General features: G+C 60.0%; 1 protein-coding gene across 1 annotated transcript in view; it reads right to left on the bottom strand.

Annotated features, from left to right (window-relative positions):
* Positions 1–209: 209 nt before the first annotated feature.
* The window catches only part of DHX34 (DExH-box helicase 34), a 37,100-nt gene continuing 24,096 nt past the window's right edge, over positions 210–13,213 (bottom strand). Inside the window, exons 8-17 of the mRNA XM_050772063.1 lie at positions 10,285–10,478; positions 9,520–9,621; positions 7,474–7,716; positions 7,073–7,246; positions 6,568–6,685; positions 5,928–6,034; positions 3,143–3,418; positions 2,140–2,316; positions 1,798–1,936; positions 210–866 (exon numbers count right to left, since the gene is read on the bottom strand). Coding sequence (XP_050628020.1) covers positions 733–866; positions 1,798–1,936; positions 2,140–2,316; positions 3,143–3,418; positions 5,928–6,034; positions 6,568–6,685; positions 7,073–7,246; positions 7,474–7,716; positions 9,520–9,621; positions 10,285–10,478 — 1,664 coding nt within the window. The 3' untranslated portion in view covers positions 210–732. The remainder of the gene's footprint in view (positions 867–1,797; positions 1,937–2,139; positions 2,317–3,142; positions 3,419–5,927; positions 6,035–6,567; positions 6,686–7,072; positions 7,247–7,473; positions 7,717–9,519; positions 9,622–10,284; positions 10,479–13,213) is intronic.

The raw sequence follows: 13,213 nt of genomic DNA, 5'->3' as shown, positions 1-13,213 counted from the left end.
CCAGGTTCAAGCGATTCCCCTGCCTCAGCCTCCTGAGTAGCTGGGATTAAAGGTGCCTGCCACCACGTCCAACTAAGTTTTTGTATTTTTAGTAGAGATAGGGTTTCACTATGTTGGCCAGGCTGGTCTCGAACTCCTGACCTCAGGCGATCCACCTGCCTCAGCCTCCCAAAGTGCTGGGATTACAGGCGTGAGCCACCGCGCCCGGCTCGGCCTGTTCTTTTCTTTTTTATTGGGAATGGGTCTTATGGTGCAGCTTGTGGTCTTACGTGAACACCAGTGCCCCAAGCCCCCTGCACAACTCTCAAAGTGACCCAGGTGGACGGGCAAATTCAGGGTCCCCCTACTTCAAGGGGAAGCAGAGACTGAGGATGGACTCGAGAGAGTGGCTGCGGAGGTGCTAAGAACCTGCACCTGGAACCAGGAGACATGGGAGGTCCCTGCTGGTTCTAATGCCCCTCCTACCCAGGATGCCTCAGGCAGCACCCTGCAGCAGGAAGAAGGAAAGCTAGACCCTGGGGAGGACTAACAGAGCAGCTGCTGGTTTTTGGATGGGTAGGTGCAGGCTTAACAGTGTGTGTCAGCATGTGAGGCTTTATTCACAATCGACGCTCCAGCCCCTCCGCACTGGGACAGGACCACAGGGCTAAACCCAGGCTGGGGGTCCTGCCCCTAGTCCTGGGCTGGAGGGCAGGTAGGCTGCAGGGAGCTGGGCAGGGCTCCTGGCCCGGCTCACACGTGTTGCTTCCGGTGGCGCAGCACCTCCGTGGGTGTGAACAGGAAGTCCCTCCCGCAGGCCTCACAGTGGTAGGGCCTCTGCAGGACAGACGTCTTCCGGAGGGTCTCAGGGGCAGCTTCCTCAGCCCCTAAGGGAGGAAAAGGAGGAAGCTGTGAGGGGGGCTTTCCAGTGCACATGTCTACCCGCACCCAAATGCCAGGCACCCGTGGGGCTCAGGTGCTCTCCTGGCCTTTGGGGAACTAAGTTTTGCCTCCTCCAGGAAGCCTTCCTGGATTAATAAAAATACACAGGCCTTTGGGAGGCCGAGATGGGTGGACCACAAGGTCAGGAGATCGAGATCGTCCTGGCTAACACGGTGAAACCCCGTCTCTACTAAAAAATACAAAAAACTAGCCAGGTGAGGTGGCAGGCGCCTGTAGTCCCAGCTACTCGGGAGGCTGAGGCAGGAGAATGACGTGAACCCGGGAGGCGGAGCTTGCAGTGAGCTGACATCCGGCCACTGCACTCCAGCCTGGGCGACAGAGCCAGACTCCGTCTCAAACAAACAAACAAACATACACAGGCCTGTCTTTACTCTGCATCCCTGCTAGTGAGAGAGACAAAGAGAAAGATATAAGGAGCAACATGGAGACTGAGAGGCAGACAGAGCCAGCCCTGGGGTGGGGGCACATGGTCCCAGTGCTGTCTCCCCCACTGAACCCCAGTGTGTAGCATCCCTGGATGACAACAGGATGGATATGACCAAGGCAGAGACAGCTGCAGGACAGGGAAAAAGAACAAGAGACATAGCCACAGAGAGCCAGAAACGAAGAGACAAAGACAGCAACATAGAGACACCACAGGGGACAGGCAGGCAGAAAGAGGTGGCGCTCCAGGCCCTCCCCGCCCTGGGCCGCTGATCTTCAGGTCAAAGCCTGTGTGTGGCACCAGCCAGGGCCAGCAGGTGGAGGTCATCAGTTCTCGGAGCATCTGGCAAGTGCCCGCACACACAGGAGATCATCATGGGATGGACAGACGGCCGGGCAGAGGTGGCCCGGTCCCCACAGTCCCGTGCTTACCTGGGGGCCCATCCTGTGGGGCCTGAGGGCAGGTGTTCTCATGGGCGATGCGCTCCAGGGGCGTGAGGGGCGCGTGCAGGCCACAGTGGGGGCAGGTCCAGAAGGTTCGGAGACAGTCACCGTACAGGTCCGTGTCACTCTGCGGCAGGCCAGCTGTCAGGGCTGGGCCCCCACCAAGTGCCACCCACCACCCACTGCCCCCCTGGGACCCTTCCCAGAAGCCCTCAGGGCCATGGCCCCACGTGGGAATCATGTCCCTGGACTAAGGCGAAATGAGGCTGTGGGGTCAGGGGTGGGGTCTTCGTGAAATCCCACCTTCAGGGAAGAAGGGTTCATGCTCACCGTGAGGCAGTTGTAGGTGAGGAAGTCGGTGACTGCATAGCCCCCCTTTGTGGGGTGGGGGGACAGGGTGGAGCTGCCAAAGAGGCCAGGAAGATGGGGGGTGGCTGGGATGGTCCGGGGTCCCACATACAGGTTCTGGGCTTCTAGCCCCGTGAGCCGCCGGAGGCTGTAAGGAATCTAAGGAAGGAGAGACAGGAAATCAAGAGAGACAGGCTCAGGGAGATGCCGCCAAAGCACCTGGATCCAGCTGTGCCTGAAGCCCTCCCTCGGGCTTTGCAGTTATGGAAGCCAAGTGCTTAAGCCAATCACAACTTGGCTGCAGACACGCATGACCAGGGGTTTGTCTAGAATATCCTGATAACCCACCCCCATCTAAATTGCCTTCCCCAGACCCCTCTTCTGCCCCTGTCACTGGTGGGACCCCATTCAGACCTTGAGTCTAACCTTTGTCTGGCCGCCTCACCCCTCCTCCTCCTAGCATGTCAGCCTTGGTCCCCTCTCCATGGCTCACTGGGTTCCTGCCCCTTTGTCCTCAAGCCCCTCTACTCCAGGAAATCAGCCTGAATTGCACCCTTCTCCTCACCCCACCCACATGAAGTAGAACCAGGAGCAATTTCTGCTTCCCACCTAAGAGTCGGTGGTTGGTTTCAAGTCTGCTCAGTTCGGTTCTTCCCATCCAAAAGCAGACACCTATGGCTTCCCTCTCACACCTTGTCCGTTCTTGACTGTTAGCAAGGGGGGATCAGCCACGCTTGCAGAACGTGCTTAGTAAACAGGGCAGTAGTGGGTAGCATGGCCTCTGGAACCAGGCTCCTGGGATCAAATCCTGGCTCCACCCAGACCAGTGGAGTGACCTTGGGTGAGTGACTGAACCTCTGTGGCCTGAAAACCCTCAAATGTGCCCAGTGGAGTGAATGGGAAGCCAGGCCTTCCAGAGGCTCAAGCCCAGTGGCGGACACCCCCTCTGGCCATAGGCAGGCACGGGCACCCTGGTGGAAGGTACCTTGGATGCCGTGAACTGCAGGAGTTCCTTGCTCAGGGTGGCCACCTCCTTGGGGCTGACTGGCACATCCTGCTCCTCCTCTTCCAGCCGCCGCTGGGCCTGATGCGCCAGCTGCCGGTCCAGGGCACCTTCCCAGCGGGCACGGAGCCGCAGGGAAGCCGCCAGGAGCCGGACAGCACTTTCACTGTCTGCCAGCTGCAGCTCCAGCCAGCCATCGGCCACCAGGCGGGAGCAGTCACCGTTGGTGTCCAAGGACCGGCTAAAAAGCAGGAGGGACTGGAAGAGAGGGAGCGGAAGACAGGGAGTAGGTGTGGGGGCAGGGCGATGTTGGAGACAGGCCCTGCCCGGCTGGGCTCCTGCCCACCCACCAGCCCTGTCTATGCGAGGCATCCACCTACCCACCATCTACCCGCTGTACCAGGCACCCCTGCGGGCGCTGGGGATATGACATGAAGGCAGCCGCTGAGTCAGGGGAGGGCTGGGGTTGCAGGGTGGCGGGGGGCAGATGGGAGCGTGCTGGGAGAGAGACAGCTGCATTCTCAGGCAGGGTGGCAGAGGGACAGCAGGCACTCAGACACACATGACATGCAGCGAGAGCCCAGACCCTGAGCACACGCTCCCCTGTGAAGACGGAAGTCAGGGCTGTAATTACCGGTGCTGTGGCTCATTCGATGTTGGAGAAAATTCTCGGGGCTGGGGCCAGGGCAGAGGAAAAGGGCAGGACTGGCCATGCGTGGATGGTTTGGGGGCCGGGGATGGCACAGGAGGGCTCCATATACTGTTCTGCTTGCTTATGTGAATGTGAAGTGTCTCCATCTTCTTTTTGTTATTATTATTTTTATTTATTTATTTGAAATGAGTCTCGCTCTGTCGCCCAGGCTGGAGTGCAGTGGTGCGATCCTGGCTCACTGCAACCCCCACCTTCCAGGTTCAAGCGATTCTCCTGCCTCAGCCTCCCGAGTCGCTGGGATTACAGGCGCCCACCACCACACTCAGCTAATTTTTGTATTTTTAGTAGAGATGGGGTTTCCCCACATTGGCCAGGCTAGTGCCAAACTCCTGGCTTCAACTGATCCACCCACCTCGACCTCCCAAAGTGCTGGGATTAGAGGCATGAGCCACCATGCCTGGCTTATTATTTTTTGAGACAGGGTCTCACTCTGTCACCTAAGCTGGAGTGCAGTGTCAACAATCACAGCTCACTGCAGCCCCGACCTCCCAGGCTCAAGCGATCCTTCTGCCTTAGCCTCCCAAGTAGCTGGGATTACAGGCGCACACCACCACGCCCAGCTAACTTTTAAAAATTTTTTGTAGAGATAGAGTCTCCCTATGTTGCCTAGGCTGCCCTTTGAACTCCTAGGCTCAAACGATCCTCCCACCTCAGCCTCCCAAAGTGCTGGGATTCTAGGTGTGAGCCGGCCAGATTCTCTCAACAAGCGGTCCAGTGCAGGCAGAGAGCGCAGCGCCTCAGGTAGCAGGTCTGTTCCGCTTCCTGCGGTCCAGCTGGTTGCCAACCCTCTGTCCCTCGGTGCGTGCTGCCTGCTTTCCCATGCTCACACGAGCGCCCGGCATCACCCTTTTGGTTTACCGTCTGAGCCCCATGAGGGTGGGGAGTGTGGTCGACGTTGACCACAGCTGCACCCCCGGCCCCCAGAACACTAACAGCGCCTGGCCCACCAGGCGGGCTGGAGGGAGGTGTGGACATGCACAGAGGTGACTGAACTGAGCTGGCTTTCGTGGTGCTGGTGGCAATCACAGTGTCAACGAAACCCTGAGGCTCTGGGAGCCCACAGGTTCCTCTCTTCCCTCCACGTTCTCTGGGACCCACGCTGGGCATTGCTGGTAGTGAGCGGGAGGCAGGAGGGGGCAGCGTGACCCGGGAGCTCTGGTTTGGCCACCTGCTCGCTTTGTGACTTAGACAGGTGACGTGTCCCCACCCCTGCCTGAGCTTCAGTCCCCTCTATAAAGGGAGACCTGCAGGGCTGCGTGAGGACTCCAAGGCCAGGCCTTGGATCACGGAGACACTCGAGGAGCACTCGGGGCAGGGCAGCGGCTGCCGTGGGGCCCATGGTTCTGCTGCCAGCGCCCATGCAAGGGCATCCACGATCTGAGTTCGGCCTCAGCCTCCACCCGGGCCGCGCCCTTCTTCTCCCTCCTGGCGGCCGCCAGCCCTCCTGGCTGGGACCCTGGCCCAGCTCTGCTCAGAAGTTCCCAGGGTCCTGTCTCCCTCGCCTCTCGGGCCTCATCTCTGCACACTCCCCCTTGCCGACTGCACACCAGGCACGTGTCTGCCTCGGAGCCTCTGCACAGGCCACTCCACTGCCGGGGACATTCTGCCCGACATCCGCACACTCTCCTCCTTGGGTGTCTACTTGGAGACACCAGGTGGCCTTATCTTATGCCACACCCTGTGTCCACCCTCACCCCCACCCTACTCTCTATTGCCCAGCACCACCTTCCCACAGGTCGCTCAGGGCGTCACTGTGCTACTGCTATCACTGTCCCCTGCCACGGGAGCCTGGGAGGGCAGGGGCTGGCCTTCTTGCCTGGTTCCCTGCTGCGCCCCTGGCACCGCGCCTGGCACCCAGCAGGCACTCGGCAGGTAACTGTTGAGCAACTCCATGAATGAGAGAAAAAGCGGCCACAGCAACGGCCCGAGGCGGACGCCTGCAGCCAGCCCAGGTGCCAGGCGGCCCCTCCAAGCCCACGCGGTGCCCCTACCCACCACCCTGGGCAACGCAGCTCTCATATCTGGGCATGGGGGCAGGGTGGGGCAGAGGCCCACCTGGAGGGCAGGGATGCGGACGCAGTTCACCAGGTATGGCTTGTTGGTCTCCAGCAGGGACACGAAGCTGAGGAGCTGGTGTTTGCTGCTCATCTTGTCCTTGTCGTCTGAAAGGTTGAGGAGGACCACTCAGGCCCACCCTGGCCCACCCAGGCCCATCAGAGGCCCGCCTGTGCCACCCGGTCAATGTACACATTGGTAGAAAGAATATGCTCACAGCATGGCTTCAGTGGCCTGGCCAAATCTGAGTGTGACTCCCAGCAGGCAGCCATGTCTGCAGCGAGACACCCTTCCATGCACACGGGCGCCGGGGGGGCCTCCCCCTGCAGGACCCAGGTGGGAGCTCACAGAGCCCACGGGACAGGCCCCTGACCGGTGTTCACTCCCTGGGCACAGCCACACTGGCTCAGGTTGGCTATCTCCACCATGGGGAGGGCGAGGCCCAGCAGGGGTGAGTCACCCAAGGCTACCCAGGGAGGCCTGGCCCTGGAACCTCCGCTCCTGCGGGCCCCTGTCAATACCAGCCCGGACCGGTGTGGGAAGGATCAGGGGGAGCCCCAGCCAGAGGGGCCCGGGAGTTCACGATATCCCCGCCCTTCACATCCCGGATGGGGGTTCCTTCCACCTGGGCTCACTGTACCTCGGCTTCCATCGCAGCTGCTGGCCTCTGGCTCCTGTGCATGCAGCACCTCGGGGCTGCCAGCAAAGACGCAGGTGGGGTGCAGCACGGCGCCCTGCTTGGCCTGTGTGTGGAAAATCTGTGGAGGACGGAAAGGAAGCACAGGCCCTCCTATCTGCTCTCCTCTGCCCAGGATGCCTCTCCTCCACCCTCTGGCCCAGGTCCCCTCCTCCAGGAAGCCCTCCTTGACTCCTCCAAATCTGGGGCAGGTGCCCCCTGTGGGCTCCTACAGTGTCCTCAGCTCCCCAAGCCCTGCCCACTCTGAGTTGTCTGGGGACAGGTCTGTCCTCCCACTGGGCTGTGAGCCCCATGGGGACAGAACCAGGGTTGTTTCAGTCACCCCGTGGTCCTCCAACAGCTCCTGGGGGCAGGTGGGCAGGGATGAGGACCTCAGGGCACTCAGGACAGGCACTCAGGGTTCGTGTGTTGGAGGACGAAACATAGGATGGGGCAGAACAGGCCCCACCTGGTCTGAGTCCTTTCGGCTGCTGTTGAAGGCGTCGGGGACAGCCAGCTGCGGGTACAGGCCCCGGCCCAGCACCAGCTTCAGCAGAGCCAGCTGCTCGCGGCTCAGGTCCTGGGCTGAGCTGGCAGCGGCCTGCAGCTGCGCCAGGTCATGCCGGAGCTTGAACTTCACATCCTGGGGGGAACATGGGAAGGCAGAGTCTTAGGGGACCTGAGGAGCTGCTACCATGATCCGCAGACCCCCAGGTGCTGCAGATACCTGGGGCCAAGCACCATCCACAGAAACCCGGCTCCTGAAATAAGGACAGGGCCATGGCCCCTGGGAACCCCCAGGAGAGGTCAAGACCCACCTTGGTAAACCCCACCCACCTACCCCCACACCCCACAGCCCATGGCACCCACCTGGATGTCCACGCCATCGCCAGCCCCTGGGGGGTCTGGGCCAGCCCGGTCCTCCTCGCTGGAGCCGCCGTCCTGCTCCTCCTGCAGCCGCAGCACCTTGCGCCTGCGCCCCGCGCCCTCCTCGTGCTGGCGTTTCAGCTGGTGCAGGGCCCGGCGCTCCCGGCGCTGCTGCAGCCGACTGTAGCTGTCCGCCACCTGTGTGGCCTGGGCCCCCGTCATCAGCCCGTGGTCCTCCAACAGCTCCTGGGGGCAGGTGGGCAGGGGTGAGGGCCTCAGAGCAGACTCAGTGGGCTCTGGACTCATATGGAAATGGGGACCCTCCCGGTGGCAGGGCTGCTAGTGCCCAAAGGGGGCTGAATGAGGACAGCCCCTCGCGTGGTGCTGGGCGCGGATCGCTGCTCCAGAGGGAGAGCTGTCCTCACTGTCGGCGGAGGGAACACCGGGGCCAGGGGCAGGAGGAGGCAGGCAGGGGTGCCCAGTGCCTTCTCCAAAAGCTGGCTCCAGGCTCTGGTGACTGCCCCACCTGCCCCTCGGGTCTGGGGCAGGGGACATATACTGGATATCCAGATGCCCCTCAAAGAGCCCTGCTTTCCCACACAGCCCTGGTGGGCGTCCTGCACTAGCGCTTCCGAGTGTAGCCCTGGGGCATCTGGGAACTTGGTGGGAATGCCAAGTCCTGGGCCTCATTCCAGAACGACCAAGTGGAGAGTGGAGGGGGCTGAGCGGGGCTGGGCATCTGGACTCAACAGACCCTCCAGCTGACTGTGACCCATAAAATCGGAGACCCCTGCCCTCCCCATGCCCTCCCCGTGTCCACACCTTGTCAACATTCCTCAAGCGACCTGATTTGGTTGGACCCTCTGTTTCCTGCTGAGCCCTGGCCGATGGAGGACACAGGAGATCGTGTGTGCATGTGTGTGTTTGTGTCTGTGTGTTTGCATGTGTGTGTGCAAAGGGCTCACACTTTCCATTAGATTCTCAAAGCATCTGGGGACCAGTGAAGCCTGAACTCTAGCAGCCAGAGACCTCAGGACCGATGCTGAGAGCAGTCAGGGCATCTGTGGTCCCCAACACCAGGACCCCAGAAATTGCACAGGAGGCGTCGGCTGGGTGACTGCCTATTCTGGGCCTCCGCCTGCCCATCTCTAACCAAAGAGAACGGGTTACACCAGGAACTCTTATTCTATCCTCAATCCATGGATACAACCACGGAAAAGGGCCTAACAGCAGGTCTTTCTGCACTCAGATGGAGAACATCCACGGAGTATCCATGAAACAAGCTGAGGAACTGTGTGGGCACAGGAGAAACCCAAATTTTTTTTTTTTTTTTGCCTAGGCTGGAGTGCAATGGCTCAATCTTGGCTCACCACAACCTCTGCCTCCTGGGTTCAAGCGACTCTCCTGCCTCAGCCTCCCAAGTAGCTGGGATTACAGGCACTCACCACCAAGCCTGGCTGATTTTTGTATTTTTAGCAGAGACGGGGTTTCACCATGTTGTCCAGGATGATCACGAACTCCTGACCTCGTGATCCACCCGCCTCAGCCTCCCAAAGTGCTGGGATTACAGGCGTGAGTCACCACGCCTGCCCAGCAGGTGCTACTTTTATCCTCTCTTTTTTTCTAGGGGAAGCTGAGGCCCAGAGACAAGCAATAACATGCCCGGGGCCACGCTGTCAGAAATGGCAGAGCCAGGTTTGTGGCTGGGGTGTCTGGCTCCAGATGTGCCGGCCCCAACCACAACCATAGGCTGCCTCCAGCACCACGCCCATGCAGCCAGCTCAGCATCCCCGGTCGGGAGGGCGAGCTCTTCCCGAGGATGCTGCATGTCCACTGACTCCGTCCACCCCTCCAGGAAGCCCTCCTGGATTTCTGCTCCCTTTGCCCTGCCCGGCTGCCCCAACACCTGGTCACCGGGTGGTGGGGGAGGTAGGTGCAGGGTGGGACTCTGGTCTGACTGCTCTCCGGGAAGGGGAGGCAGTGCCCTAGAGTGTGCTTGCATGCATCTGCCTGGGCGGCGCCAGCCTTACCCCTCCTCCTGAGCCTCACCTTGAACTGGCGCCGAAGGTTGGCCATCTCGTACAGCCGATGCTCCTCTATGCCCCGGCGGCGGCACCACTTGCGAGAGTTTCTGCTTCGTTCAGATTTTACCTGAGGGGAGGAGCAGATGCCAGGGTGTCAGGGCCCAGCCAGCTCAGGGAGGGAGGGGCTGACCCAGCACCCAGAACCCCAACACAAGCATCCCTCAGGGACACCTGCTCTGCTGCTTCCAGGTCTCAGCCCCAGTGCCCCCTCCTATGGGAAGCCCTCCCAGACTACCCACACACTGGGTTCGACAGCCCTCTGGGCTCTCCCAGGCCCTTGGACTCCCCATTCCAGCCCTCTCTGGGTTGTCACTGTCACATCAGTGGTCTGTCTCCCTGCACTGGGCTGTGAGCCCCAGTAGGGCAGGGCCAGGGTAGTTTTGGCACTGATGGATCCTCAGCACTACGGTACAGGGCCAGCATTAGGGTGGGGACTCAGGGGACATATACTGGATATCCAGATGCCCCCCCAAGGAGCCTGGACTTTCTCCAGATGGCACAGGTTTTCATCAGTGCTCCAGAAATCCGGGCTCCTCTGTGCCCCGGGCCTGGGCACATGCTGTCTCGAGCCGAGGCCATGGATGGTGGAGACGTGGCCCTCCCCAGGCAGGCCCAGTCGGTGGAGGGCTCAGTGGTCCTCCCAGGGTAGGACATGAGGAGGAGCCACAACCACAGAAGGCCTTGGCCCTGAGCAGGGTGACAGACAGAGGGGCCCCACCACCAGCCTCACCTGCACCCAGGCGTTGAAGACGTTGAAGAGTGTGAAGGGGTCACCCTGGTCGCTCTCCAGCGGCCGCCGTGCTGCCGCGCACTCTGGGCTGCTCTGGGCGCTGCGGGTGAAGGGCGACTGGACGCTGAGCGCAGCCGCGATGGTGAGCACAGGCTCCACCAGGCTGAACATGGAGCCCAGGATCAGCATCTTCCCTGGAGCGGAGACACGGGGCTGAGGCTCCTGGGTGCCAGGACAGGCGCAGCCCTCACCCCTCGGGGCCCCGGCCCGCCCTTCCGCCTGCCCTCCTGCTCCCACCCCCTCCATCTTGCCCACTATTGGCCTCGTGACCCAGATGGACAGATTCAAACCCACGCGCTGTGCTTTCTGCTCATGAGGCCGTGGGCAAGGGCCTCGGTTTCCCCATCTGTAGGTTGGAGATGGCCAGTGCCTGCCTCCTCGGACACACAGGAGACACTGTCTAAGCGCCGGCTACTCCTGTCACCAAGTTCCCCGCTCTGCTATTTACAACCCACCCCCCAAGCACTCTGACACTTCCCTGGCTTGGTCTTTGCTCTAGGAGCTCATTTGGACCCATTGTGGTGGACGTCTCTCCTCTGCGCTAGAGTGTGACCTGTGAGTGAGTCCCTCTCTGCCCCGGCACAGGCACGCACTGACTCCTGTGCCTATCACAGGATGAAGCTGCTTCTGCTACCTTTGTTTAAGTCAAGGTGGAGGTGGAAGAGGAAGAGGGGACAGAAGGCAGGGGAGAGATGGAGAAAGATGGGGCAGGGGCTGGGAGAGGCAGGGAAAGGGGAGGAGGGGCAGAGGGGAGGCCACGGAGAGGAAAAGTGGCAGGAACCATCTCCCAGGGTAGCCGAAGAGCTGGTGACCACTGTCTCCATCTGTGAGTGCTCCACAGCAGACATCTAGACATCCCCTGGTTCTGGGTGCCCAAGCTGATGCTGGACTTCCGGGGACTCCCTTGCCCTCCTGTCCTGTGGCTAGTGGTCTGTGTCATGTGTCTGACCCGCCCCCACTCTTTCCCTTTGCTGACTTTCCGCAGTGCCTGTCACAAAACTGGACTCAAGCAGATCACCTGAGGTCAGGAATTCGAGAGCAGCCTGGCCACCGTGGTGAAAACCCGTCTCTACTAAAAATACAAAAATTATCCAGGCATGGTAGTGGGTGCCTGTAATCCCAGCTACTTGGGAGGCTGAGGCAGGAGAAGTGCTTGAACCCAGAAGGTGGAGGATACAGTGAGTAGAGATCGCACCACTGCACTCCAGCCTGGGTGACAGAGTAAAACTCCATCTCAAAAAAAAAAAAAAAAAAAAACAAGGCCAGGTGTGGTGGCTCACACCTGTAATCTCAGCACTTTGGGAGGCCGAGGTGGGTGGATCACCTGAGGTCAGGAGTTCGCGACCAGCCTGGCAAACCTGGTGAAACTCTGGCTCTACTAAAAAATACAACAATTAGCTGGGTGTGGTGGCGGGCACCTGTAATCCCAGCCACTTGGGAGGCTGAGGCAAGAGAATCACTTGAACCCTGGAGGCGGAGGTTGCAGTGAGCTGAGATCGTGCCATTACACTCTAGCCTGAGTGACAGAGCAAGACTCCGTCTCAAAAACCAACCAACCAAACAACAACAAAAAAGCTGGCCTCATAAATCAAAGGTGACCCTAAAGTAGGGCTCGGGGCTGTACTGTGCAGGCCCCTGTCTTATTCCAGGATGCCCCAGCTCTGTCACCAGGGACAAGTGGCCCCACCTCGCCGTGCCGCTGCTTCCCCATCTGTAAATGGGGGAACAACAGCATCGGCCTCTCCTCAGGCTGCCAAGAGGCTGGTGTGTTTCACCCAGTGAAGCATTCAGAACTCCACCCGGCACAGAGGACGCCCAGCACAGGGTCATCCGTGCCTCTTGGTTCCCACTGTGACCCTGAGCAGCAGTTCTCTGAGCCTTGTTTTCCCCACAGGGAAAGTGGGGGCACCTGCCCCCAGCCCTCAGGGAGATAATGTGTGTGAGGCACTTAGCATCACCTCCGATCAAAGCCAGGCTTCCCCCAGGCTCTCAGGAGCCTCCTGGGCCCAGCCTCAGTTTCTCCATCTGCACACTGGGGACGATCAGAGGCCCTGCCCTCAGCAGGTAAGGATGAAATAATGGAAAGTCCACAGAGCCTTTCCGAACTGGCACACAGCAAGCACTCACAGAACATTCTTCTGCTTCTCAGCTCAGATTCTCTCTGCTCTAGCCCTGTTTCCTTCCAAAACAAAAATGAGGCCAGGCACAGTGGCTCACGCCTGTAATCCCAGCACTTAGGAAGGCCGAGGCTGGCTGATCACTTGAGGTCAGGAGTTCAAGACCAGCCTGGCCAACGTGGTGAAACACCGTTTCTACTAAAAATACAAAAATTAACTGGGTGTGGTGGCACATGCCTGTAATCCCAGCTACTCAGGAGGCTGAGGTGGGAGGATCACTTGAACCCGGAAGGTGGAGGTTGCAGTGAGCCAAGATCACGCCACTGCACTCCAACCTGGAGGGCAGAGTGAGACTCCATCTCAAAACAAATAAATAAATAAAAATAAATCAAACAAAAATGAACCATCTTCTCAGCCCGGGCAGCCCTCCGAGTCCAGCGGATCCAGCCTTCTGCCCACAATGAAGCCCGCTGTGCTGCAAGGATGGGGGACTTTAATGGTGTTAACACACACAGGGGTGGTCCTGCCATGGTGGGCCGCAGGCTGCTGGAAATAGAAAGTCTTGAGTCAGGAAAATCGGGCAAGATGAACAAGCCTCAGTCAGTGAACTCCCCAGGAGGGGTGAGCATGACTCAGGAATGAGGGAGAGGAAGAGTTTTGACATCCTTGAGCCCGCAAGAGAGGGGCGCAGGGCAGAGCTGGGGACACGCTGTGCAGAGGAGAGAGGTGGGAGGGGTCTGAGCTGTGGAAAA

This window comes from Macaca thibetana, chromosome 19 (assembly GCF_024542745.1).
Source record: "Macaca thibetana thibetana isolate TM-01 chromosome 19, ASM2454274v1, whole genome shotgun sequence".
NCBI classification, from domain to species: Eukaryota; Metazoa; Chordata; class Mammalia; order Primates; family Cercopithecidae; genus Macaca; species Macaca thibetana.
This window is presented reverse-complemented; position numbering and strand designations above follow the sequence as displayed.